The sequence below is a fragment of the Salvelinus alpinus genome, chromosome 17, assembly GCF_045679555.1.
Source record: "Salvelinus alpinus chromosome 17, SLU_Salpinus.1, whole genome shotgun sequence".
Taxonomy (NCBI): Eukaryota; Metazoa; Chordata; class Actinopteri; order Salmoniformes; family Salmonidae; genus Salvelinus; species Salvelinus alpinus.
In genome coordinates, this window is record NC_092102.1 from 19,979,263 (window position 1) to 20,006,164 (window position 26,902).

A 26,902-nucleotide genomic window follows, 5' to 3' on the forward strand; every position below is an offset into this window, starting at 1 on the left:
AATACAGCAATATAACACTACTACAATGTACGTGAGTACAGTGCATGTGTTATTATGTGTGTGCGTATGCGTGTGTTTTTTTAAAATTTGATTTGACTGCTTGCATGAGTTACTTGATGTGGAATAGAGTTCCATGTAGTCATGGCTCTATGTAGTACTGTGCGTTTCCCATAGTCTGTTCTGGATTTGGGAACTGTGAACAGACTTCTGGTGGCATGTCTTGTGGGGTATGCATGGGTGTCTAAGCTGTGTGCTTGTCTTAGACAGCTTGGTGCTTTATACATGTCAATACCTCTCACAAAAACAAGCAGTGATGCAGTCAATCTTTCCTCTACTTTGAGCCAGGAGAGATATACATGTTATTGATATTGGCTCTCCATGTACTTTTAATGGAAAGCTGTGCTGCTCTGTTCTGGGCCAACTGTAATTTGCCTATGTCCCTCTTTGTGGCACTTGACCATTTGACTGGACAGCAGTCCAGGGAGGCAGGTGTGACAAAACTAGGGGCTGTAGGACTTGTTTTAATTGATAATGATGTCAAGAAAGCAGAGCAGTGCTTTATTATGGACAGACCTCTCCCCATCTTAGCTACTGTTGAATCAATATGTTTTGACCATGACAATTTACAATCCAGGATTACACTAAGCAGTTTAGTCTACTCAACTTGCTCAACATCCACATTATTCATTACAAGATTTTGCTGAGGTTTAGGGCTTAGTGAATGATTCAAGTGAAGGATTTTCCCCCCAAAATTTAAGGTGCTCCAAAGCTTTTTACTATTATATAATTTATCTGTTTCATAGAACAGTTTGTTATTTTTATTAAGTTTAGTTACATGATCTCAATTTACAATATAATATGTCTGCCAATCGGCTGTGCACTCAGACTTATTTGCCAATTCTTTTGACTCATACCAACCATAACATTTTTCAATTCCTCATCAATCCACAGGGATTTAATCGTTTTTAGTAATTTTCTTAATGGGTGCATGTTTATTACATGTATACACTACAGTATATTAGGCCCAGCCTTAGTAACCATATCTAGGAAAACCAAAGTTCCAATATTATGATCACTACAGCCGATGGTTGTGGATACTGCTTTAGAGCACATTTCTGCAACATTAGTAAAAATGTAAATAACACATGTGGATGATTTCCTTCCTGAGATGTTCCTAAATACCCTGATAGGTTGACTGAACCTGAATCAGGTTGCAGGCGCTGGTTAGTTTAACCTTTTTCTTGAGTAGACCGCTTGATGACATGACGTCACAATACGAAGACAAATTACATTGAAACAACGTTGATTCAACACATGTTCCCAGTGGGAATGGCAGAGCCATCTTGTAACACTAACACTCAGGGAAAGCAAACCAATAACAGGCGAGAGATCCTTCAATTTTCCAAACTTTTGTCTCAAGAAAAAGAAATCCAAACAGTTACACTACTTTGTCTGACAAATTATTTCCTCTAGATCCCGAGAAGTGCTACCCCAAGTCTATGCAATACAACAGAAATCCAATCAACAGCTACAGGAACTCCATCTACACGTGCTTTTCCACAGTTCATGCATATATTATGACGAAATGGTGACTTGTTTTACATCGTTGACTGGTCAACAATAGGGGTGGGAACAATAGACGGGATTCTTCAATTAAGTGTTTGCGGTCATTCAACAAGAGAACACAGCAGCTGCTAGGCCCTACTGTCTGCAGTGCACTATTAGTTTTCATGCAAATCTTTTCACTTGAGAAGTACTGCATCAAACAGCCTAGCTAGATGTAAAATGGCGCGGCTAAGACCGACAAGAACGTCAAATTAGAATAATTCGGACCATTGTGAAGAAGTGTTATGGCTATGTTGTTGCTATAGTGGCTCAAGAGGGACAAACAGTAATACTGCCGCTTTTTTCTCATTTTTGAAGCGATGGTCTTTAGGAAGGATGTGAGCACAGACGTTCACTTCGCCTAGCCAAGTTCTGCGAGGAGCAAACCGAACCTGAGGACGCCTTAATACACCTACAATGCTGAAGATGGTATACTAAGGCAGGGGTTCAGAAACTTTTTCCAATCGGGGCCCCCCTTCCAGAATTGGGGAACATCGCGCACCCCCCTCGCGCCACATCTTAAACAACCTTACTTCCTACAGTATGGCAAATTCAATTACAATTCTTACAAACCAAATCCAAAATGCTGGAATGTAGAGCGAAATGTACAACTTTAATCTTCATTGTCCATATAATTGTGGGGAGAGCAGTTATTTATAAAATGAGAGGTGATAGGCGAGCTTATCACCATTTTTCCCCTTACAGTTAACTTGACCTACGGATCTGTAAAATACAGTCACATTGAAATGGACTGTGCAGATTAAGACAAAGGACACTAATGTATTGCAAACAATCTTTTAATAGTAAAGGAAAAGTGTGCCTTTCTGTGTATTGGGGGGGTGGGGTGCTTCTATTGGAATGAATGGGGAGGGCCGTGTATACAAGAGGCGCTTGTATTGGAATGGATGGGGAGGGCAGATGTCTTTGGTCCATACCGGGTGGTAGGGAAGGGGGGTAAGTGAATGAATTGGAGGGAGACAAGCGAAGGCACTTAAGTTTACAGTTGTCATAGGTAAACCATATGCTCAATATGTATAACATACAAAATGCACCATGTGAGCACAACTAAATTATAGCTACATATATACAGTAAAGATTCAGGAAAGAAAAAATGTAAAAGAAACAATGTTACTCAACCTAGAATAGATTATCCCATTGTAAAACAATCATATTTTTTTATTATTATTTATAAGCAGAGTAAGAAAAAAAGGCAGCAACTCGAACAAGACAATATGATCTCTTTGGCGATAACCTATCCAGATAGTTTGGAATGCTGTGAATGTGACTTTACATACATTTGGTAAAAGAGCGATTGAGACAGGCATCATTCATTCCCTATGCAGAATCAGTTCAGCTATTAAAATCAAACCTCAACATGCCCAGCACCAAAAGGTAACAACTAGCAGTGTTGTGGGGATAGAATGCTCTGTACTGTAATGCATGCATCTCCACTACTGTGCATTATGATTACTGAGACTATATTTACAGTGCAGATCTGAGATGAGGAGAGATTTGCTGAAGGCTGGAAGATCTTGGTGTTGGCTACCAAGCCTTACCTGCTCAAGCACAGTTGCTGATACATGCCAAGTGATCTGCCCTACTGTATACTCTGCACTTCCACAGAATACTTTGTAAACCAATGAACAAACCAGAACCACATAATCTTTACATTGATGTGCAATATAACAAAACCCAAATTAAGTTATTTTTCTCATGACCAAACTACACTCCTATAAGAAGACTTAAGTACCTGGGGGGAGGGGGAGGGGCAGTTAGTCTAAGTTTCTCTCAATTATTCTACTCATCAGTATTACCCTTTGGTACACAGAGGAAACAGCTAGTTTGTATGATCTTATACACATGCCTTGCAGCTTGACATGAGACCACTCTGCTTTCGCTTAAATGGTAAGCCATACCAAGCCCCATTTCAAAAGAACATTCAGGCCTCTGTAAAGCAAAGTCCCAAAAGCAACATTATGCTACCAGGCAGTGTACAAGGGGCAACAATGAGGTATTTCTCCAGATTTTGTTCAGTTATTGTAGACATTACAAAGAATCTTAAATCCTGGCATTACCATTTACCAATTTGTCCCAACTCAGCAGCCATAAAACACGTTCAAAATAAGACCGAAACAGCATAGACAAATTTGATCAAATTTTTTTCTTCTCTAGGAAACAATTAAGAGGAAAGTGAACGCATGAAAAAGGACAAAGTTCCTACAGCTCACTTTTCAGTAATGTAAAAGATCAGAAGAGTGTGCGCTTAACAGTGTTCGTGATGCGAGCATCTTTGCATTTCTAGAAAGGCAAAGGAAGTTGCAATGTGATACGAGCATGTCAAGTGTATGCTCTTTATGGTCCTGTCTGACACACACTAAACATAAGGAAAGAATGAGAAGACCAAATAACAGCAGAATAGATGTACTAACAAAAGGAAGTCCTAATTCAGACCATACGTGAAGGGGAGTGTAGGTTCCTTTCTCATACCTGAGATTTGAGAAGTCCCACATAAAGGATGTATGTAATAAAAAAAAAGGAGCCCTCTCCTTGGATTATACAATAACAATAGGGAGGACAGATAAACTATCCACAAAAAAAAAATGAATTTACATGCGAGGGAGGGAATAAACCGCTATCAGACAACAACCGACGTGATTACCTCTGGTTCACCTGCTAGTTCTGATTAACAACATATTCATCATACATTTCAATGAGTACATATTATTTACAGGAGCAACCAGTATATATGGAAAGCTCTAAAATAATAATATACAATTACGTAGTGTTGATTCTATGCCATTGATGACAATCTCCCATACATACGTGTGAAACCATAGTAAGGGTGTCATGTATTGTCTAAAATAAGGAACTGAAATGGTTTGATAGACTGCAAAAAACTTGCAACCTAAAGCAAAATAAAAATTTGATGCGCGAGAACAAAAACTAAAATAAATCATAACAGATAAAATAAAAATGCAAAAAAATGCATATAAACGCATCACCAGATAATATTTGCTATTTCAGAGGCCTTAATAGCTCATTCTAAAGTATGGAGAAAGTGGCAGAACATGGGTAGCTAATTTTCAAGTTAGGAGGATGAATGGTTGCCTATGGGTGGCACTACAGCTCAATTGACAAAAATATGTAAACTTGTATTCTATTCTTCATTGAGAGGAGTTAGTGGGGTGGAAGGGGCAGGGTATTGAGGGTGGAATGCCAGGGTTAGTAGGGGGTTTAACAAATGGGCCAGGTAGTTCCGGTGTCAGGGGCAGTGTGTCCGCGGAGGCCTTTGGGGCAGACCGTTATGAGAAGGGTGGTCTTGACGGTAAGAAGATGGACCGGAGTTGGAAGGGGCTCTTGTGGAGTTAGAGGATTGTGTGGCAGTAGGATGGCTGGGGCCATCGCCTTGGCCCTGGTAGCCCTGGGAACGGTAGCCTCCGCGATTGGGGTTCCTGTCACGATAGGAGCCGCCATTATACCGCTGCCCCCCGGATTGGTACCCCGGACCCGCCGTGTAACGCCTGTTGCCTAGGAAAGTCTGAAAGTTCAAAATCAAAGTTAAATAAAATAAAACAATCATATGTTGATAATTATTACTCCTAAGGAGACAACATTAATGAGAACTTAGTTGCATGTTTATGGTTGCTTTGTGAGCTAACCGTTTTGTTTGGCTGGGTAGGGCGTCCTTCGTAGCTGGAGGGAGGTGGAGCTTCTAGGGACCCTGGGCCTGTGATGGAGGAGGAGGTGGAGCTACAGCGGGAGCGGCTGGAGTAACCTGTCTGAGGGTGGTACACTGAACAGGGAGGGTGACACGAGGGCAGGTGTTACCATAGAGATACATAAACTCAGCAAAAAAGAAACATCCCTTTTTCAGGACCCTGTCTTTCAAAGATAATTTGTAAAAATCCAAATAACTTCACAGATCTTCATTGTAAAGGGTTTAAACACTGTTTCCCATGCTTGTTCAATGAACCATAAAAATAATGAATGAACATGCACCTGTGGAACGGTCGTTAAGACACTAACAGCTTACAGACGGTAGGCAATAAAGGTCACAGCTATGAAAACTTAGGACACTAAAGAGGCCTTTCTACAGACTGAAAAACACCAAAAGAAAGATGCCCAGGGTCCCTGCTCATCTGCGTGAACGTGCTTTAGGCATGCTGCAAGGGAGGCATGCTGCAAGGGAGGCATGAGGACTGCAGATGTGGCCAGGGTAATAAATTGCAATGTCCATACTGTGAGACACCTAAGACAGCGCTACAGGGAGACAGGACGGACAGCTGATCGTCCTCGCAGTGGCAGACAACGCATACATCCGAACGTCACACCTGCGGGACAGGTACAGGATGGCAACAACTGCCCGAGATACACCAGGAACGTACAATCCCTCCATCAGTGTTCAGACTGTCCGCAGAGAGGCTGGACTGAGTGCTTGTAGGCCTGTTGTAAGGCAGGTCCTCACCAGACGTCACCGGCAACAATGTCGCCTACGGGCACAAACCCACCGTCGCTGGACCAGACAGAACTGGCAAAAAGTGCTCTTCACTGACGAGTCGCGGTTTTGTCTCAGAGGTGATGGCCGGATTCGCGTTTATCATCGAAGGAATGAGCATTACACCGAGGCCTGTACTCTGGAGCGGGATCGATTTGGAGGTGGAGGGACCGTCATGGTCTGGGGCGGTGTGTCACAGCATCATCGGACTGAGCTTGTTGTCATTGCAGGCAATCTCAACGCTGTGCGTTACAGGGAAGACATCCTCCTCCCTCATGTGGTACCCTTCCTGCAGGCTCATCCTGACATGACAATGCCACCAGCCATACTGCTCGTTCTGTGCGTGATTTCCTGCAAGACAGGAATGTCGGTGTTCTGCCATGGCCAGCGAAGAGCCAGGATCTCAATCCCATTGAGCACGTCTGGGACCTGTTGGATCGGAGGGTGAGGGCTAGGGCCATTCCCCGCAGAAATGTCCGGGAACTTGCAGGTGCCTTGGTGGAAGAGTGGGGTAACATCTCACAGCAAGAACTGGCAAATCTGGTGCAGTCTGTGAGGAGATGCAATGCAGTACTTTATGCAGCTGGTGGCCACACCAGATACTGACTGTTACTTTTGATTTTGACCCCCCTTTATTCAGGGACACATTATTCAATTTCTGTTAGTCACATGTCAGTGGAACAAATTTTTACACATGTTAAGTTTGCTGAAAATAAACGCAGTTGACAGTGAGAGGACGTTTCTTTTTTTGCTGAGTTTATTATACAAATATGTGTTCTATTTAATTCTGTGGGTGTTACTACCAAGGATATGGATATACTGCCCTTCAAATAGCAATGCAATACTGTACTAACATAATGAGTTTCTGTGAGAGGAAAGACATCAACTAGAGAAGAACAAAGGACTGTACCTGATCCAAATCCTGTGATGCTCATTTTCAGTGGTTCTAGCTCGAAAGTGAACTTCACAGCTTTTCCCAGGTCTTCATCAAATTTACGCTCACTCACAAAGTGCTGCACAAAAAATTGAGAAAACATGACCAGGGATTTCAGACTTGTCTTCGGTCAGATCATGGCTCAATTCCCACACCACACAGTTTTAGCCGGTTGCACAATTGTCTTGACTATATAGTGTAAGTGTTATTACGGTAGTCAACTTACCTTTATGTCAGCACGCAGCTCACTCAGTTGGTCCTCAGACATGGATGCCGATTGGTCAGTCAGCCTGCGGAGCTCCTCTGCTCTCTTTTGACGGCCATCCAAAATGGCCACTGAAACAGATACACATTATTAGTTGACCACTCACCCCATATTCAGAGGCCTTCAGTGGTACAGAGAGAAATCCACACAGAGGCAATACCATACTGAAACGTGGGACTAGCCATGTCCTCAATATTATAAGGTAAAGGGTAGGCCTATTAGTTGACTGGTTTCTACAAAATAGATCAGATACAACACTGCAGCCATAAATAACTCCAGGCTTTTCCTGGTGTTGACCATTGTCAGGACAGGGGGGGGGGGGGGGGTAAACACATGCAAAACATGACCAGAGGAAGAGCACCTTGTGTATCAGTTGCCAAGGAGATTCAAATGACAGAAAGTACTTTTTTCATGAGGGGGAAAAAGGGAAGAAAGCAAGTCTCATCCATTAACAGTAACACACATCTAAACGAGGGGAGATTAGGGCAGAAACTGGTACATTTCAAGGAATGTTGGGTTTTTGTAATGTCAAAGAACTGCTCTAGTGTTCCCTCTTCTTCCCTCAATTCCCCACACACCTCGACTCAGACAGCATTTAGTCTGCCATGACACCTGACACTATTCACTTTTTCCAGCCTCAGAACACACAACACTGTGCATTGGGAAGAAGGAAAGAATGAGGGCAGAATGGCCCACTTGTGGAAATATGCAGTCTTGCTCTGTCATGTTTCACTACATAGAAGATTATGGTATGTCTAACATCTAAAATAACCCTGAGGAAATACATTTAAGTCTATTTGGAATACCTTAACTGTAGAGCTGACCCCATTTAGTTGTTTGTTTGGTCGATAGGTTGCTGGTCGACAGAGTTCTTTAGTCAAGCAGTCACAATTTTGTTTTTTATGGTTCACAAGACACCTGTCTGATTCGACCCTATTTCAGTGGACTAATCCATTGCGGAGGCCACAGGGATGGAGAATAGGGAATGTTTTTCGCAAACAACTTTCAAACGAATTTCGGTAACAGAACTTTCCAGTCAAACAAGAAAGAACCTAAATGGCTGTGATGATGTGGCAGCTTCAGCACAATAAACACTTGCTGTGCCGTGGTACCTTTTCGCTGCAGTAGGGAGGAGAGCGAGACAATGCCCACCACTCACACAGTCACTCGCTGTCATAACATTTTAACAGTGACAGTGTGTCTTAATTATTTAATCAAACAGTGTGCATAAAGCATCAGACAAGCTCAGTGCATATGTATTCAAACACATAGGGTGTGTGTCTATATATGGAAAAATACGTTTAAACAGCAGGACGACTCTGGGACAAAGGCTTTCAGAAAAAAATGTAAACATAGTAAGAATAGAAATAAAGTATAATATACATTGAAGTCCAAATGCTAATTAAAAAGGTGTTGTACTCACTGGCCTCTGCTTTGACTTTGTCCATCTCTGTCAACAGCGTAACCTCTCTGTCCATCAGGCTGAGAGAGCGGGGGAGGGGAAGAGATATGAAATTACGTTCTTTACTAAGATAAAGGGATCATGATTCTTTAGATTTCTAAGATAGTCTCTGTACTTTGATTTTGGCTACACTCACCATTTCTATACTACAATAACACTAGTTGGACTACAGCAATAGACTACATGTTACACTGAAATAGATATTGGTGGTAGTTGTTGTAGAGCAGAGTTGAGAGCAATGCACTTGGAGCTTTAGCCTGCCTGGTAACATCAGGTGATAAATTAGTGAATAGGCCAATAAAAAGAAATACAAACATCTCTTCCATTAACAGTTAGTTTAAAATATTCCCCTCCCTCCCAGTCCTAGCAAAATGATTGCTTATGAAATTGCTCTTGGCTAAGAAGCTATGTTTCTTTTTTACCATTTTAATTTAAAACAAAATCACAGTAAAGTACTTAGTTGTTACCCAAAAATGATTTGCTATTGGGTTAAGGCAGGCTGCATTGGACCTTAAAATCAAGGCTCCTAAATTGCTTATATAAACATTCTGCTTAACATAAGGGAACTTGTGCCGTTATATCCCACCATAAGTTCATATTCCAAATAAACTACAACTTTACAAACGAATGTAGTGGAGCTAATGATGGTAGATGTACCAGCTCTGGAGCTCAGCAAATGTTTGCTTCATGGTCTTGATAGAGGAGTCCATCTCATCCTTGACCACCACTCTGTAGCGAGTGAGCGACACTGTGCATCTCTGCAGGTCCTTCACAGAGCGGTCAATGTTGGGCGCTGAGAGACAAAGAACAGGGTTAGACTAGACATCACCTATTGTCTTAGAAAAACAAAGGCATTACCATTTTTGTTTTAAAGAAATTTGTCACTAACCAATCTTCTTGGCTCCAGACGATCCCTGTTGGTTCTCGTCAGTGGTGAGCACAGAGGAAGTGGATGGCTGGGAGTTAGTACTGGAACGGAATTTGTTGCCACGGGGAGGCTGGTGATTCCTTCCTCCTTGAGCATGGTGAGGGGTGGGGCTTGGGCCACTACAAAGAGAGTCTGCTTCCGCACCTGTTAGGAGAAAGATGTTTTCTGATCTGTAGGGGTTGGTTTCAACTACATGGAGGATTATCAAAAGTCTTATATTGTCGCAACAATCCAAAGGTCATCTGATGGATAAAATAAAGCCACTGAGAACACTCCATTACAATACCTGTAATGTCCGACGTGGCAGGTTCAGAATCCAACTCAGCTGCGTCCAAGGAGGCAGAATCCAACTGCTCACTCAGAGAGTCTAGCGAGTCTCCGTCCAACACGGAGCCATTGGCATGGAACCCATTCACAGCTTCCTTACTCTCAGTCTCAGAGGGCGGCATGGTCTCGGCTGGAGCAGGCTCCTCTGCCAGAGGCTCTGGCTGGGGCTTGGGCTTCTTTTTCTTCTTGGGCTGGATGTTGAATAATCAAAGTTGGATTTTAACTACTAGAATATAAACTTAAACAGCTTTTGAAGTTCATTAATAATTCACATATAGCAATGGTTGAGCAGGTTGTAGGTCCTCATGACACAGATGCCATATTTTCAGCTAGAGCTTCTGACATCAAAGCCAAATAGGTGAAAAAAAGAATAAGACAAAAAACATTTCCTTTGACTAGCATTTAGAGTTTAAAGTTAATTGCTTTTAAAGTTAGCGTTTTCCCCTCAAAATCTGGATGGGCTGCCACTAGAAGAATATCTTTGGCACTTGTTTTAAAAAGCGCCGTCTCAATCACATGAGGGATAGGCCGTGCTTCAAAATGTCATGACGCATGATACCAAATTTCATTCATACTCATGTTGCCCTTGCATATAGAATGCAATACCCTGCAGTATAGGACAACAAACAAGTTTACCTTCTTTTTACCAGTTACATTCCACTCCTTCAAGATTTCCACAGCACTACCTGAGAGGAAAACATCAGGTAATTAGAGAGTGACAAGTTGTACTTAATGTACGCAGTTTGAACCAGTGTATTCTTAAATTAGAAATCAAAAAGGTATTTTCCATTCATTTGACTACGGTGTCTGTTCTATATCACAACAAGAATTATCACTATGGCATTTCCATACCTTCTAGGAAAGCCTGGACGGCCTTATCGACACAGTTCTCAAAGTGCTGCAAGACCAGAACTATCTCATTGTTGCTTTTGTTGGGAACAACGGCCCTGACAGCACTAATCTGTGAAGAGAACAAATAAGAGAACGATCTGGCAAATTAAGAAAGGTTTAGCATAGTGATACATATCCTAAGGCCATGGGCCTTCTCACCCAATAAAACCTACTAGCTAAAGAGGAATAGTACTTAATGTATTCAAATCAATTGGAATGTTATGCCTAGAGAGAAATAATTTGCAGTTCTTACCTTCTCCTTCATTCTCTCAAAAGTCCCTCCCTGGGACATAACCATTTTCAAGTTTGTGTCGAACACCATACCAGAGGTATCTGGGGGAAAAAGGGAGAAAGGGTTGATTTGGAATTTCTCATTGTTTTCTGCTGGACCCAGGTCTATTTGCAAAACAATTGTAAGTGCATAGGCACATCATTTGCTAAACAAAACTCTCCCCATACCTAGTCATTCCTGGACATTCAAAGTTAGGCCTATTTGTATTGAAAGTAAACCATGGCAGAGAACACAGGGATTATCATAAATCATGTGCAACAGACAGAGGTGATTTACATGAAAAACCTATTAGGACCAAGATATTTCCTTTATGGGCAAATGTGACAAGATGCTTGATGATCTCTCAAGTAAAATATGTACACGTTTAACAACTGTTTCAAGTTGCTTGAGGCCTAAAGATTTTACAACACTTCGAATGGCTTTATATATGCTAGGACCAAAAATAACAGGCCCTAGAGCCATGAGATTAAACTCAAGAAATATTGGCATCTGGACTGGCCGTAAAGGACCCGAGATCTGCATTGAATTTGAACCGGTTATAACTGATGTACAGTTGTAGAAGCAGAATGAGTCAGCAAAGCAGGAGTTTATGCATCAGATGGATAAGAATACAGCCCCAAACAAAGTAAGCTCAATGAGATGAGAAACAGCTGGGTTGCTGTGACCCAAATACATGTGGCATGACCAAAGAATGCCAGAGGACAGTTTAACAATGACAATGGACTCAACAGAAGATGTTGTGCTCTGCAAGTCAAAGACAGTCCTAATGGAGAGCTTCATTTCAGAAATAGCTTAACTTTATTCCGGAGAAAAGCTGGGACCCTATCCCATCCAAAGTGGACTGCACAGATGTGAGTTCATACTGTCAAACTCTCTCAGCTATCGCCAGCTATTGTTTTTGAAAGGATCCATTCTAACTCAAGAGATCTGGTAGACACTTGATGAAGTTGCATGTCAAGTGCTGCTCCTTCAGCCTAGTGCCAACTATGTTTTGAGAATCAACTCTAAACATTTAAAATGCACTCACACTAGTTATTGCATTTTCAATACTAGTTCATCTGCTTTTAAAAACATGGCAGAGACGAATGGTAGCACACATACCCTTCTGGCTGTTTTTCTTCGCCATGTTGTAACACCACTAGTCCAAAAGGTACAGTAAGTAGGTCCCAACTGATCCCAGTGTATAGCGTCCCAGTTTATAGCTCAAGTCAAAAACAAATCAATAAAATAATGCACTTTTCCAGATATTCAGTTTGAACTTGTTTCCTAAGTGAAGACTTCAGCGCTTCCTTTGTAGAAATGTTCCTCCTTGATTTTTCCCTCTCAGACAGGAAGCCAACAAAGGCTCACAAATCTGGCAGTAGGAGGGGTTGGAGTAGGCAGGGTCAGATCAGGCCTCCACCACTTAGGCTTGGATTCAACTTTTCTTCTCCGTTCTCCAAAGTTGAGCCAACTCTGAAAAAAGGAGACAGGAAAATAAGGTTACTGTCTAGGGTGGATGTAATAAGCACACAGGATTAAAAACAGAGTTTCATGAGACGATCCAATGGAACAAAGTAGTAGTTCGTAATGAATCTTGACCCATCAAATGCACAAAAAGGAAAATCATAACATTTAGCATATTCAGACAGAAGAATTATTACATTGGTGCCGGAATTACACTGAGTCAGATTTTATGTTTAAATGCACCCCCCAAAAAGTATGCCAAAAAATACATGATACAACTCTATGCACAAGGACTACTATGTTTACTGGAAGAAGTGTGCAGATGCTAAATTTGGTTACAGAATTATGGTCAAATCTCCCTCATTTATGCAACCAAAATCATACATATCTCCTCCGAATTAAGATTCAAAGATGTCTGCAGAAAGAATGCGGTGTCAGCTATGACAGGACACCTTGAGTTTAAAAATAGATATATTTTAGTCGTTGAACTAGTCTGTGAAGTAAATTTACATCATGGGTTCCTGATCTGCACTATACAGAAATGTATAGGCTAATTATGGATCTGAATATCACTCTCTTCAAGGTGATGCATCCTGAATAGGTACAAAGGCAGAAATATGCAGTTGCTCTCTTTAGCATATTTGGGTATTATTCTACACACTGGCTATTATTGTAATGAGCTCCGCCCCCAAACAAGACCAGAACAAATATGTACCAATCATAGACGTCTATGCTTCACAAGTTTGGACATCACAGAGTACTGTACAGCAGAGTTCAGTAGATATGTTCAGTATAGTACAATAATATGGCTGGGAATTGCCATTGACTTCACAATACTTTGGTGCCGATACAATATGTATTGAGATTCAAGATGTATTGAGATTTGATACTGTGATTCGACGTTCCAAACATATTGCTCACTATATGTCTGCTGCAGAGAGACAACAGAAGCCATGAGAAAAGTTTTGATCAGTCATGGAAATAAAAAGTGCTGAAAACAATATTGGGCTCCAACTTAAAGACAGAGCAAGCTATGAAGGAAAAATACTGGAGTTTTTGTGCAGGACCTGCAGGTATAGAAAATTAGCGCAAAAATAAAATTGCCATAGTCAAAATTATATATCAAAAAGAATATCCCGATATGTAACTGTATTGACCCCCCCCAATCACTACATTATACTGTACTATAGTGTGCTCTACTGTACAAGATATTCCAAACTTGTGAAATGTCTGATTGGTTTAGATTTGGTCCGGCCAGGGCAGACTGACCAAATTTTAACTACTTTTCAACGTTCATGGACATCCGGTGTTGGTCGGTGCTCAGTGGACGAGGATGCTCGTTTCAGTAAATGGAAAGAGGGTATGCGGTATGTGACAGTAGGTGTAAGTAAGAGCCGGCAGAGGTGGCATTAACTGGAGATCGAGCGGTAGAGCGAAAGGTTGTCCAAACTGTTTTCACAGTATTACTTTGACCAAAAATATATACATGAGCAGAACATAACAGTATACCAGTGGAAAGGAGGACAGTAGCAGGTGACCCAACTGTTGCTTGTGACTATGATTTCCCATTGAGTTTTAATTGCTTAATAATTCATAAACAAACTTGATCAGTAAAAACAAACTAATTGGTAGGTTTACCTTTACTTGTTACTTCAGTGAACATTCATTAGCCTCCCTCACGAGGCAGAGAAATTTAAAAATATCTTAAAGATGTGGGTTTTTGGTAACAAAATTACAGACAAGGTAATGTTTCTTAAACCCTTTGCCTTGACAGCTTTGCACACTCTTGGCATTCTCTCAACCAGCTTCACCTGGAATGCTTTTCCAGCAGTCTTGAAGGAGTTCCCACATATGCTGAGCACATTTTGGCTGCTTTTCCTTCACTCCGCAGTCCGACTCATCCCAAACCATCTCAATTTGGTTGAGATAGGGGATTGTGGAGGCCAGGTCATCTGATGCGGCATTCCATCACTTTCCTTCTTGGTCAAATAGCCCTTACACAGCCTGGAGGTATGTTGGGTCATTGTCCTGTTGAAAATCAAATGATATTCCCACTAAACCCAAACAATATGGGATGGCGTATCGCTGCAGAATGCTGTGGTAGCCATGCTGGTTAAGTGTGCCTTGAAATCGAAATAAATCACTGACAGTGTCACCAACACATAACACCTCCATGCTTTACGGTGGGACATAAACATGCAGAGATCATCCGTTCACCCACACGGCGGTTGGAACCAAAAATCTCAAATTTAGACTCCAGACAAAAAGGACAAATTTTCACCCGTCTAATGTCCATTGCTTGTGTTTCTCGACCCAAGCAAGTCTCTTCTTATTGGTGTCCTTTAGTTCTGGTTTCTTTGCAGCAATTTGACCATGAAGGCCTGATTCACGCAGTCTCCTCTGAACAATTGATGTTGAGATGTATCTGTTACTTGAACTCTGAAGCATTTATTTGGGCTGCAATTTCTGAGGCTGGTAACTAATGAACTCATCTTCTGCAGCAGAGGTAACTCTGGGTCTTCAGTCCTGTGGCTGTCCTCGTGAGAGCCAGCTTCATCATAGCGCTTGATGGTTTGAGACTTTTTTGGTTACTACATGATTCCATGTGTTATTTCATAGTTTTGATGTCGTCACTATTATTCTACAATGTAGAAAATAGTACAAATAAAGAAAAACCGTGGAATGAGTAGGTGTTCTAAAACTCTTGACTGGTAGGGTATATGCCTTAATTTCTGAAATAGACTCTTGGCTTTCATCTGATATGCTCCTATAAACGTCACTTTAGTGCTCATGGATCTGTATAGATGGAAATGACCTGATGTCAAGCCTATAACTAGGCGATTCTAGGGAAAACTTATAGAAATGTATACTACTATGAATGTACATTGTCCTGATTTAAAAAAAATAGTAAAGCACATCCCATCCACCAAAAATATATACACTGCTCAAAAAAATAAAGGGAACACTTAAACAACACAATGTAACTCCAAGTCAATCACACTTCTGTGAAATCAAACTGTCCACTTAGGAAGCAACACTGAATTACAATAAATGTCACATGCTGTTGTGCAAATGGAATAGACAACAGGTGGAAACTATAGGCAATTAGCAAGACACCCCCAATAAAGGAGTGGTTCTGCAGGTGGTGACCACAGACCACTTCTCAGTTCCCATGCTTCCTGGCTGATGTTTGGTCACTTTTGAATGCTGGCGGTGCTTTCACTCTAGTGGTAGCATGAGACGGAGTCTACAACCCACACAAGTGGCTCAGGCAGTGCAGCTCATCCAGGATGGCACATCAATGCGAGCTGTGGCAAGAAGGTTTGCTGTGTCTGTCAGCGTAGTGTCCAGAGCATGGCGGGGCTACCAGGAGACAGGCCAGTACATCAGGAGACGTGGAGGAGGCCGTAGGAGGGCAACAACCCAGCAGCAGGACCGCTACCTCCGCCTTTGTGCAAGGAGGAGCACTGCCAGAGCCCTGCAAAATGACCTCCAGCAGGCCACAAATGTGCATGTGTCTGCTCAAACGGTCAGAAACAGACTCCATGAGGGTGGTATGAGGGCCCGACGTCCACAGGTGGGGGTTGTGCTTACAGCCCAACACCGTGCAGGACGTTTGGCATCTGCCAGAGAACACCAAGATTGGCAAATTCGCCACTGGCGCCCTGTGCTCTTCACAGATGAAAGCAGGTTCACACCGAGCACATGTGACAGACGTGACAGAGTCTGGAGACGCCGTGGAGAACGTTCTGCTGCCTGCAACATCCTCCAGCATGACCGGTTTGGCGGTGGGTCAGTCATGGTGTGTGGTGGCATTTCTTTGGGGGGCCGCACAGCCCTCCATGTGCTCGCCAGAGGTAGCCTGACTGCCATTAGGTACCGAGATGAGATCCTCAGACCCCTTGTGAGACCATATGCTGGTGCGGTTGGCCCTGGGTTCCTCCTACTGCAAGACAATGCTAGACCTCATGTGGCTGGAGTGTGTCAGCAGTTCCTGCAAGAGGAAGGCATTGATGCTATGGACTGGCCCGCCCGTTCCCCAGACCTGAATCCAATTGAGCACATCTGGGACATCATGTCTCGCTCCATCCACCAACGCCACGTTGCACCACAGACTGTCCAGGAGTTGGCGGATGCTTTAGTCCAGGTCTGGGAGGAGATCCCTCAGGAGACCATCCGCCACCTCATCAGGAGCATGCCCAGGCGTTGTAGGGAGGTCATACAGGCACGTGGAGGCCACACACACTACTGAGCCTCATTTTGACTTGTTTTAAGGACATTACATCAAAGTTGGATCAGCCTGTAGTGTGGTTTTCCACTTTAATTTTGAGTGTGACTCCAAATCCAGACCTCCCTGGGTTGATAAATTTGATTTCCATTGATCATTTTTGTGTGATTTTGTTGTCAGCACATTCAACTATGTAAAGAAAAAAGTATTTAATAAGAATATTTAATTCATTCAGATCTAGGATGTGTTATTTTAGTGTTCCCTTTATTTTTTTGAGCAGTGTATATATATATCCTTTGTGCATAAGTCATAAAACGTGATAAAAAAGAAATCAATAAATTACTGTCTGGCACAACATCCTATACAATCTGCATTCAATATTGTAATTGGCAGAAGCATATTTTCAGTTTGGTTCAAATGCATGGAGAAGAAACCTTTAAATCATGATTTAGTTTAGACCTAATTCCTTTGGGTGAATTAAACCTGACCTAGACATCCAAGACAAACCAGGAGTGGCTTCGGGGACAAGCCTCTGAATGTCCTTGAGCGGCCCTGCCAGAGCCCGGACTTAATCCCGATCTAACATCTCTGAAGAAACCTGAAAATAGCTGTGCAGCGACACTCCCCATCCAACCTGACAGAGCTTGAGAGAATCTGCAGAGAGGAATGGGAGAAACTCCCCAAATACAGGTGTGCCAAGCTTGTAGCGTCATATCCAAGAAGGCTCGAGGCTGTAATCACTGCCAATGGTACTTCAAAGTACTGAGTAAAGGGTCTGAATACTTATGTAAATGTGATATTGCCAATTTTTTTCTAAAAACCTATTTTTGCTTTGTCATTATGGGGTAGTGTGTGTAGATTAAAGGGGGAAAAATTGAGAAAGTGAAGGGGTCTGAATACTGACGCCAGCGTGTGCACAACAATGTTTCAAGTCAGTCAAGACATTGATGCATTGTGTTTATCAAGAGGGATGGTGCTTGAATACGTTCTGCCCCTGCACAAGGCAGTGTTCCTAGGCCGTCATTGAAAATAAGTATTTGTTCTTAACTGACTTGCTTAGTTAAATAAAGGTTAAAAAAAATACAAATAAAATGTCAACTGTTTCTCTTTTCTTCTTTTGCATTGTTGGGAAGGGCCTGTAAGTAAGCATTTCACTGTTAGTCTACACCTGTATACGAAGCATGAGACATAAAATTGTATTTGATCCTTGAACACCACCCTCAGTAAACTGTGGAGTCATTTATAGGCCAGCTGTTTCCCCACTTAGGTTTCTCTTTCTGACCCAGCAATCATGGAAAGGGAAACTTACTGTGCAAACCCACACCCTTTTCATTATCCCTTTACGTCACACGGCATGCCACCACACCTTTGAACACATCAAATATATGCACTGTCAACAAGTGTTGAAACAACAATGTTTCAAGTCAGTCAAGACATTGATGCATTGTGTTTATCAAGAGGGATGGTGCTTGATTCCCCAAGTAGGTTACACATAATGTGTTGACTTAGGCAAAACACTGAAGAGGATCACGCAATATAAAATATATAAATTTACCTACATTCTAAAAACTGAATTTGAGATGAGCAAATTGGAGGAAACTGAAATAAGAGGTCCGTTTGAAGCGTGAAGCGAATTGACACGGGTCATCATAACTCAAGATGTTGGTAACCCACTGTCTTGTGAGGTGAACAGCACTGTTCAATCAGTCATTATCTTACAGACAATTCATCCTGCAGGGCCTAGATTCAGAAAACTCACAGAACCTCAGATACAAAGTGTAGCTGTGTTGATCAAAGTTGTTAGGACCTCAGAGACAGATTATACCACCTGAAACTCAACACCAGGCTGTGTGTTCCATAATGGATAAATACATTGGGAAATTATTTTGCTTAGAATCTGGACCACTTTGTAGTTTGTGTAATCAAAGGACATGACACACTGATCCAACCAACCAAACTACTTTGCAGTGCTGCCAACTCACGCATTAGGCATGTGAGACACGCATTTAACCCTCTTCACACAAGCCACACCTTTCATTTGTCACGCATTAAAAAAAGTGTGTGAGTGTATATATATATATATATATATACATACATACATATACACACTGGCCCATAGCACTCAAGTCTGCAGCCATGAAATGCTTTGAAAGGCTAGTCATGGCTCACATCCACACCATTATCCCAGAAACCCTAGACCCACTCCAATTTGCATACCGCCCCAACAGATCCACAGATGACGCAATCTCTATTGCACTCCACACTGCCCTTTCACACCTGGACAAAAGGAACACCTATGTGAGAATGCTATTCATTGACTACAGCTCAGCATTCAACCCCATAGTGCCCTCAAAGCTCATCACTAAGCTAAGGACCCTGGGACTAAACACCTCCCTCTGCAACTGGATCCTGGACTTCCTGACGGGCGCCAACAGGTGGTAAGGGTAGGTAACAACACATCCGCCATACTGATCAACACAGGCTCCCCTCAGAGGTGCGTGCTTAGTCCCCTCCTGTACTCCCTGCTCACTCATGACTGCACGGCCAGGCACGACTCCAACACCATCATTAAGTTTGCTGATATCACAACAGTGGTAGGCCTGATCACCGACAACGATGAGACAGCCTAAAGGGAGGTCAGAAACCTGACCGTGTGGTCCAAGGACAACAAACTCTCCCTCAATACGATCAAGACAAAGGAGATGATTGTGGATTGTCGACGGTGCTGTAGTGGAGCAGGTTGAGAGCTTCAAGTTCCTTGGCGTCCACATCACCAACAAACTAACATGGTCCAAGCACACCAAGACAGTCGTGAAAAGGGCACGACAAAGCCTATTCCCCGTCAGGAGACTGAAAAGATTTGTCATGGGTCCTCAGATTCTCAAACGGTTTTACAGCTGCACCATCGAGAGCATCCTGACGTGTTGCATCACTGCCTGGTATGGCAAATGCTTGGCCTCCGACCGCAAGGCACTACAGAGGGTAGTGCGTACGGCCCAGTACCTCACCGGGGCCAATCTTCCTGCCATCCAGGACCTCTATACCAGGCGGTGTCAGAGGAAGGCCCAAAATTTTTCAAAGACTCCAGCCACCCTAGTCATAGACTGTTCTCTCTGCTACTGCACGGCAAGCAGTACCGGAGAGCCAAGCCTAGGTCCAAGAGGCTTCTAAACAGCTTCTACCCCAAGCCATGTTATTTACTGTTGCTCTTTAACAATTTATTATTATCTCTTACATTTATTTTACTTTTTTTAATGTATTTTCTTAAAACTGCATTGTTGGTTAAGGGCTTGTAAGTAAGCATTTCACTATAAAGTCTACACCGGTTGTATTCGGCGCATGTGACAAAATTTGATTTGATATATGCACCAATTGAATTTGCCCAGATCCATAGGCTACATTAAATCGACTCGTTTGGTCATTGGCAATTTAGTTCTAGGTTCATTAGGCTTTAACAACAAAAAGGCAGCATCCAGAGTGAATTTAGGTAGAGTGACCTGATTTGTCCATAACAGATTGTGAACCCAAATGTGTAACTTATTCTACTGGGTGGGACAATACATTGACAGATCATTTGGGTTGGGTGTAGGGGCAGATTTAGGCTATATCATGCAGTCTTCAGGATATGTTATTATCAGTTAAATGTATTTTGTCTTTCACAATAGCTTATGTAGCCTAAGTCAATAGAAGAATTCCCCTATACAATGGGCTAAAATATAGACTAATTAGTGTGCACTACCATTATTCCCACTACTTTGATTATTTAACTTCTTAGCAATTTTGATGGTTATTTGAACTCTGATATGCCAGTGTCTCCAAAAATAAATGTACTTTTTTTTTTATAACAAAAGTTAAATTAGAGGCTATGCATTTTTGTAAGCATTTATGGACAGAATATAGGTTAAGTCATAAAATGAGAATAGGCTATATTGAAATGCCTCTTGCCTCCAATATCCGGTTTTGAGGTTTTAGCTGATAGACAGAAACCACAGGCATAAATGCAAAAGATCTTGCCTATGTAGATGGCAAGGTTTTGCAAATCAGCCTCAACCACCTGAAATCAAAATAATATCAATATTTTCTTTAATGTGGTGTAATTCTGTAGAAATCACTGTCACATATTCAAACCTTTAGTATTTAGGAAACATAGACCAGGAGTGGGTGGCCAACCATCTTGGAGCAACAGGTAACTGCCAGAATAAAAGGAAACACTTGAGTAAATGAGGGATACAAAGTATATTGCAAGGTGCTTCAACACAGGTGTGATTCCTGAGCTAATAAAGCAATTAACATCCCACCATGCTTAGAGGGAATTATAAAAATTCCCAGTTTCCCATTATTTTGACTACCATGGCTAGAAGAGATCTCACTGACTTTAAAAGATGGGTCCTCAAAGGAGCATAGGGGGTTTAAAAGGTGTGTGTGTCTCAGTAACCAGATTTCAACCCAATTGAACATTGGAGATTCTGGAGCGGCGCTCAAGAGAGCGTTTTCCAACACCAGCAACAAAGCACAGATTGATGGAATTTCTCGTAGAAGAATGGTGTCGCATCCCTCCAATAGAGTTCCAGACACTTGTAGAATCTATGCCAAGGCGCATTGAAGCTGTTCTGGCGGCTCATGGTCAAACGACCAATTAAGACACTATACTGGCGTTTCCTTTATTTTGGCAGTTACCTGTACCTCTAAGCTGGATTTTCTACAGTCCTATTTTAAAAAGTGATAGTTCACCTAAATGAATTACATATTGGTTTCTTATAGACAAGGAGAGACTGCAATCCATCCTATGGTTAGCCACCAACCATTAATATGATATGTTAAGTCCCCTATATGGGGGACTGAGCGGTTCTGGACAGGTTCCGACTGACATCTGTCTGCTCTCCCCTTTCACTCTCTTATCGGAGCTGACTTTAAATGTCTGGTTTCACACCCCACAATTCATGAAAAAATGTCATAGAAATGAAACAAAACCACTTTTTCTTGGTCACAGACGGAAGAAATCCCTGTGCTTAAAGCTGAAGTTGTAACAAGTCTGCATATATTTCAATTGCATGTGTGCTCTGCTCAGTGGACATTGAGGAGAAAATTCTGTCGGCAATTATATGAAATGGTGACAACACAATATCGGCACTAGGTATGATCATATTTATTTGACAGTTAGAATAAATTTTAAATTTTATACTAAGTAGTTTATAATTTGACTGTGACGATCTTGGAATTTCAGGTGTTGGTGATTGGGATGCCATATGTAGGAGTCATCGGGGTGGGGCCGACCGGGGGGTGCATTCCATGCGTCATCACATTTGCAGAGTTATGTAAGATATCTGACTATTCCTAATGTGATTAGTACATTGGATAGTCATAATTTAAGCTAATAATATAACTCAATCACTGTTCGCAAAAAATACTTAAATGCAGCATGTGGTGGAGTAGGCCTAGGCTAGAGCAGATATTCCTTTTTCTTTCCTTGCACAGGAAAAAGTAGGACTTTTTTTTATCATGCAATTCTTTTATACTTGACTGGAGAGATTAACAGAATCTTATTATTCTTTTTTTCAAGGTGGCACTGACCCAATGCTTAAAAACTGAATACGCACGCTCACCGGGGATATGGCCAATGCTCCGCTAGTGCCAACAATACTGTAAGCACAATTAAGTTGAGAATTTTGATATGTCTTTTAGTTTAGTCTTTTTCGTTGTCTTCTTTGAAGCAAAAGCAATTCCCACGATTGCATTTTGAAATATTGCTATATGTCTGGCTGGGCCTCTCTTCCACTGATATTCTTAACTTAATCATCTATTTGGTAGCCTATTTGCTGCACCCGTTGCCTTCCGACAGGCTATGCAATCGGCATGACCGATTACAAGTTCTCATAACAATTGGTAATCTGCATTTTTGGACGCCGATTACATTGCACTCCACTAGGAGACTGCGTGGTAGGCTGACCACCTGTTACGCGAGTGCAGCAAGTAGCCAAGGTAAGTTGCTAGCTATCATTAAACTTATCTTATATATATATTTTTTTTAAATCAATCTTGACATAATCACTAGTTAACTACACATGGTTGATGATATTACTAGTTTAACTACCTTGTCCTGCATTGCAAATAATCAATGCGGTGCCTGTTAATTTATCATCGAATGACAGCCTACTTCGTCAAACGGGTGATGATTTAACAAGCGCATTCGTGAAAACAAGCACAGTCGTTGCAACAATGCACCTAACCATAAACATCAATGCCTTTCTTAAAATCAATACACAAGTATATATTTTTAAACCTGCATATTTAGTTAAAAGAAATGCATGTTAGCAGGAAATATTAACTAGGGAAATTGTGTCACTTCTCTTGCTTTCTGTGCAAGCAGAGACAGGGTATATGCAGTAGTTCAGGCCGCCTGGCTCGTTGCGAACTGTGTTTAGACCATTTCTTCCTAACAAAGACTGGAATTAATTTGCCAGAATTTTACATAATTATGATGTAACATTGAAGGTTGTGCAATGTAACAGCAATATTTAGACTTATGGATGCCTCCCATTCGATAAAATACGGAACGGTTCTGTATTTCACTGAAAGAATAAACGTTTTGATTTCGAAAATATAGTTTCCGGATTTGAACATATTAATGACCCATGGCTCGTATTTCTGTGTGTTTATTATATTATAATTAAGTCTATGATTTGATATTTGATAGCGCAGTCTGAGCGGTGGTAGGCAACAGCAGCCTCGTAAGCATTCATTCAAACAGCACTTTACTGCGTTTGCGAGCAGCTCTTAGCAATGCTTGAAGCACAGCTCTGTTTATGACTTCAAGCCTATCAACTCCCGAGATTAGGCTGGCAATACTAGTGCCTATAAGAACATCCAATAGTCAAAGGTAAATGAAATACAAATGGTAGAGAGAGAAATAGTCCTATAATTCCATTTAATAACTACAACCAAAAACTTCTTAACTGGGAATACTGAAGACTCATGTTACAAGGAACCACCAGCTTTCATATGTTCTCATGTTCTGAGCAAGGAACTTAAACGTTAGCTTTTTTACATGGCACATATTGCACTTTTACTTTCTTCTCCAACACTGTGTTTTTGCATTATTTAAACCAAATTGAACATGTTTCATAATTTATTTGAGACTAAATTGATTTATTTATGTATAATATTAAGTTAAAATAAGTGTTCATTCAGTATTGTTGTAATTGTCATTTTTACAAATATATATATATATATATATATTTTTTTTAAAGGGCTGATTAATTGGTGTCTGCTTTTTTGGTCCTCCAATAGTCAGTATCAGTGTTGAAAAATCCTAATCGGTCGACCTCTAGTTGAGACTGATGTTTTGCGGGTACTATTTAAGGAAGCTGCCAGTTGAGGACTAGTGAGGCCTCTGTTTCTCAAACTAGACACTCTAATGTACTTGTCCTCTTGCTCTGCACCGGGGCCTCCCACTCTTTCTATTCTGGTTAGAGACAGTTTGCGCTGTTCTGTGAAGGGAGTAGTACACAGCGTTGTACGAGATCTTCAGTTTCTTGGCAATTTTTCGCATGGAATAGCCTTCATTTGTCAGAACAAGAATAGATTGGCAAGTTTCATAAGAAATGTATTTGTTTCTGGCCATTTTGAGCCTGTAATCAAACCCACAAATGATGATGCGCAAGATACTCAACTAGTCTAAAGGCCCGTTTTATTGCTTCTTTAATCAGAACAGTTTTCAGCTAAGCTAACATAATTGCAAAAGGGTTTTCTAATGATCAATTAGCATTTTAAAATGATGAACTTAGATTAAGCAACACAACAAGCCATTGGAACACAGGAGTGATGGTTGCTGATAATGGGCCTCTATGTCTATGTAGATATTCCATAAACAAATCTGCCGTTTCCAGTTACAATAGTCATTTACAACATTAACAATGTCTACACTGTATTTCTGATCAATGATATGTTATTTTAATAGACAGAAAATGTGCTTTTATTTCAAAAACAAGGAAATGTCTAAGTGACCCCAAACTTTCAACGGTAGTGTATATACACATATATACATGTTTGCTGTTTATTTGAATTTTTAACTTTTGGGATTGTGTGTGTATTGTTTTGTATTGCTAGGTATTTTGTATAATTGCATTGTTGGAGCTAGAAACAAGCATTTCGCTGCACCTGCGATAACAATTGCACATTTGTGTACGAGACCAATTAACTTTGGGTGTGTTCATAAATTCAATCTGGAGTGCCGAGTGTGCTCATAGTAAACTCTGGGCGTTCGTAAATTCAGAGCATTGCCATGTCAGAGAGTCCGTAAAGTCCAAACGTTTCGGCGGTTGGAGCGTTCAGAGCGCACACTGCTAGCTACGTCAAGACACAAATGAGAGAACACCTCACTGACCATTTTACTCACCCCAGAAGAGGCAGTTTTCATGTTATCCATATAGTTGGTGACGAATTGTGCTGCTGGCAACAATTTAATTACTTTTTTTTGCCGACGTTTACTGACATACAGCCAGAGCGAATTTATGTGTAATGACAATAAACCATTGGATTTTCTTTTTAATCCCTTCTCAAACAATTGCTAAATCTGTGTGCTTCCACAGCATGGCAACTAACTTCGCTAGTAAACAAATCTGATATATGAGTAGTCTGTCTCTTGTGGGCAATATAACGTTACCACTCAGTAAAGATAAGGCAACATTATTTGGGTAAACTAGCCCTTTAAAATACTTCGAAACCTAATACGTTCGTCTGTGCGAGCTTCTGAAAATATCACCAGTAGCTAACGTTAGCTCGCTACCTGCTTCTAGTTATTAATTAAAAAACAAAACATTTCTGGCCAATTAAGCTAGGTAGCGAAGTCCCAAACTAGAACTCATTTTGTGCAATGTGTTGGTGACTGTATCTTAGCAACGCCAGTCCTGGCTAGCCAAACTTGCCCCATTTTATACTTGGCTAGTTGCTAGCTATATATATATTCGCCTAAGTGCATTTATTTATTTAACTAACTACGTTAACTGGCCGGGTACAATCATAATAATCTACGGAATGTAGCAAACTTAGTGCTAGAGACCACCCAACGCGTTAGCAAGCTAACCTAGCTAGTTAACGTTAACTCTTCTCGCTTTGTTAAAATAACGTGCTAAATCCACAATGAACTGTTCGCAAGGAAGGTAACTAGCAAGCTGTTGGTGTTATTAACGTTACATAACTAACGTTAATATTTTCACAACCCCCTGAGACTGCAGTGTAGTTTATCACTGTATTATTCGTCAACTACGCTAGTTAAATTAATAACGTTAGCTAATTAGCTGCTAGTTCAATTGACAATGCTAGCTAACGTTAGCTAGCTAACGTTCTTGTCTCTCCACAGCAAGCTAGCTAACTGGGTCTGTTTACTAACTTACTAAGATTGCTAGCCATGTATTTAGCTAGCTATATAAAACGTGTATTCTTGAGTGATTCAGCGCTTACCTGGGTGTCTTTCTCCGCAACGTTACCAGTCGTCTATGGTCTCCAATATTTTTGCCCTCAGGCTTAGTCACAAATCTATCCACGTCGTCACTTCCGAACAGACTGAAATCGGTCATGCACGCCACGCATGCCAAAATAACCTTTGGACAACGCGAATGAGTTCATAGAGGCGTGAATTTATGTAAATTGGAATTATTAACACATACTCTTGATCATTTCAAGGGGTAGTCTTGACTGTATTATAACTTTTCTGAGCCATTGATATTCTGAACAAGGACCATGGAGCGCTGTGCAAATTATAGGATTGTAAAAAAGATGTAGGCAGAGGGAGAGCTAGTTATGTGGGCTCAATCCTGGCTGCAGTGGTATGTCATATCTATTTGCACGGTGGGTGCCTAATTACCTTTGACCTGGACCACAAATGTCTAACACTAAAATACACAGTGTTACAGGATCTTGACATTGATGTGGCACCTGATATTCTCCAGGCATTGTAAAGATCTGATCATCTGCACAGAGTCTATCTGGAACATACCCAAATACTGGCCACTCGTTTTCCTATATATACAG

The 26,902-nt window shown here is 41.3% G+C and overlaps 1 protein-coding gene across 1 annotated transcript; it reads right to left on the bottom strand.

The window, feature by feature from the left end:
• Window positions 1-2,760: 2,760 nt before the first annotated feature.
• Window positions 2,761-26,483, bottom strand: LOC139542408 (spermatogenesis-associated serine-rich protein 2-like). The gene is made up of 13 exons (XM_071347814.1): window positions 26,333-26,483; window positions 12,301-12,654; window positions 11,161-11,240; window positions 10,869-10,977; window positions 10,653-10,702; window positions 9,976-10,207; window positions 9,651-9,833; window positions 9,419-9,554; window positions 8,723-8,781; window positions 7,261-7,370; window positions 7,011-7,113; window positions 5,265-5,398; window positions 2,761-5,143 (listed from the first exon to the last, which is right to left on the bottom strand). The coding sequence occupies exons 2-13, from the start codon at window positions 12,323-12,325 to the stop codon at window positions 4,868-4,870; spliced, it is 1,497 nt and encodes a 498-aa protein (XP_071203915.1). The 5' UTR covers window positions 12,326-12,654; window positions 26,333-26,483; the 3' UTR covers window positions 2,761-4,867.
• Between the last annotated feature and the right edge of the window lie 419 nt (window positions 26,484-26,902).

What these genes read in the sequence shown, in the direction of transcription:
- LOC139542408 (XM_071347814.1), bottom strand. Translation starts at nt 12,325, where the DNA reads ATGGCGAAGAAAAACAGCCAGAAGG. An exon ending in ATGTAACTGGTAAAAAGAAG is followed by an intron (nt 10,208 to 10,652) that starts GTAAACTTGTTT and finishes TTCAACATCCAG; the next exon opens with CCCAAGAAGAAAAAGAAGCC. An exon ending in CAAAGTCAAAGCAGAGGCCA is followed by an intron (nt 7,371 to 8,722) that starts GTGAGTACAACA and finishes TATCTGTTTCAG; the next exon opens with TGGCCATTTTGGATGGCCGT.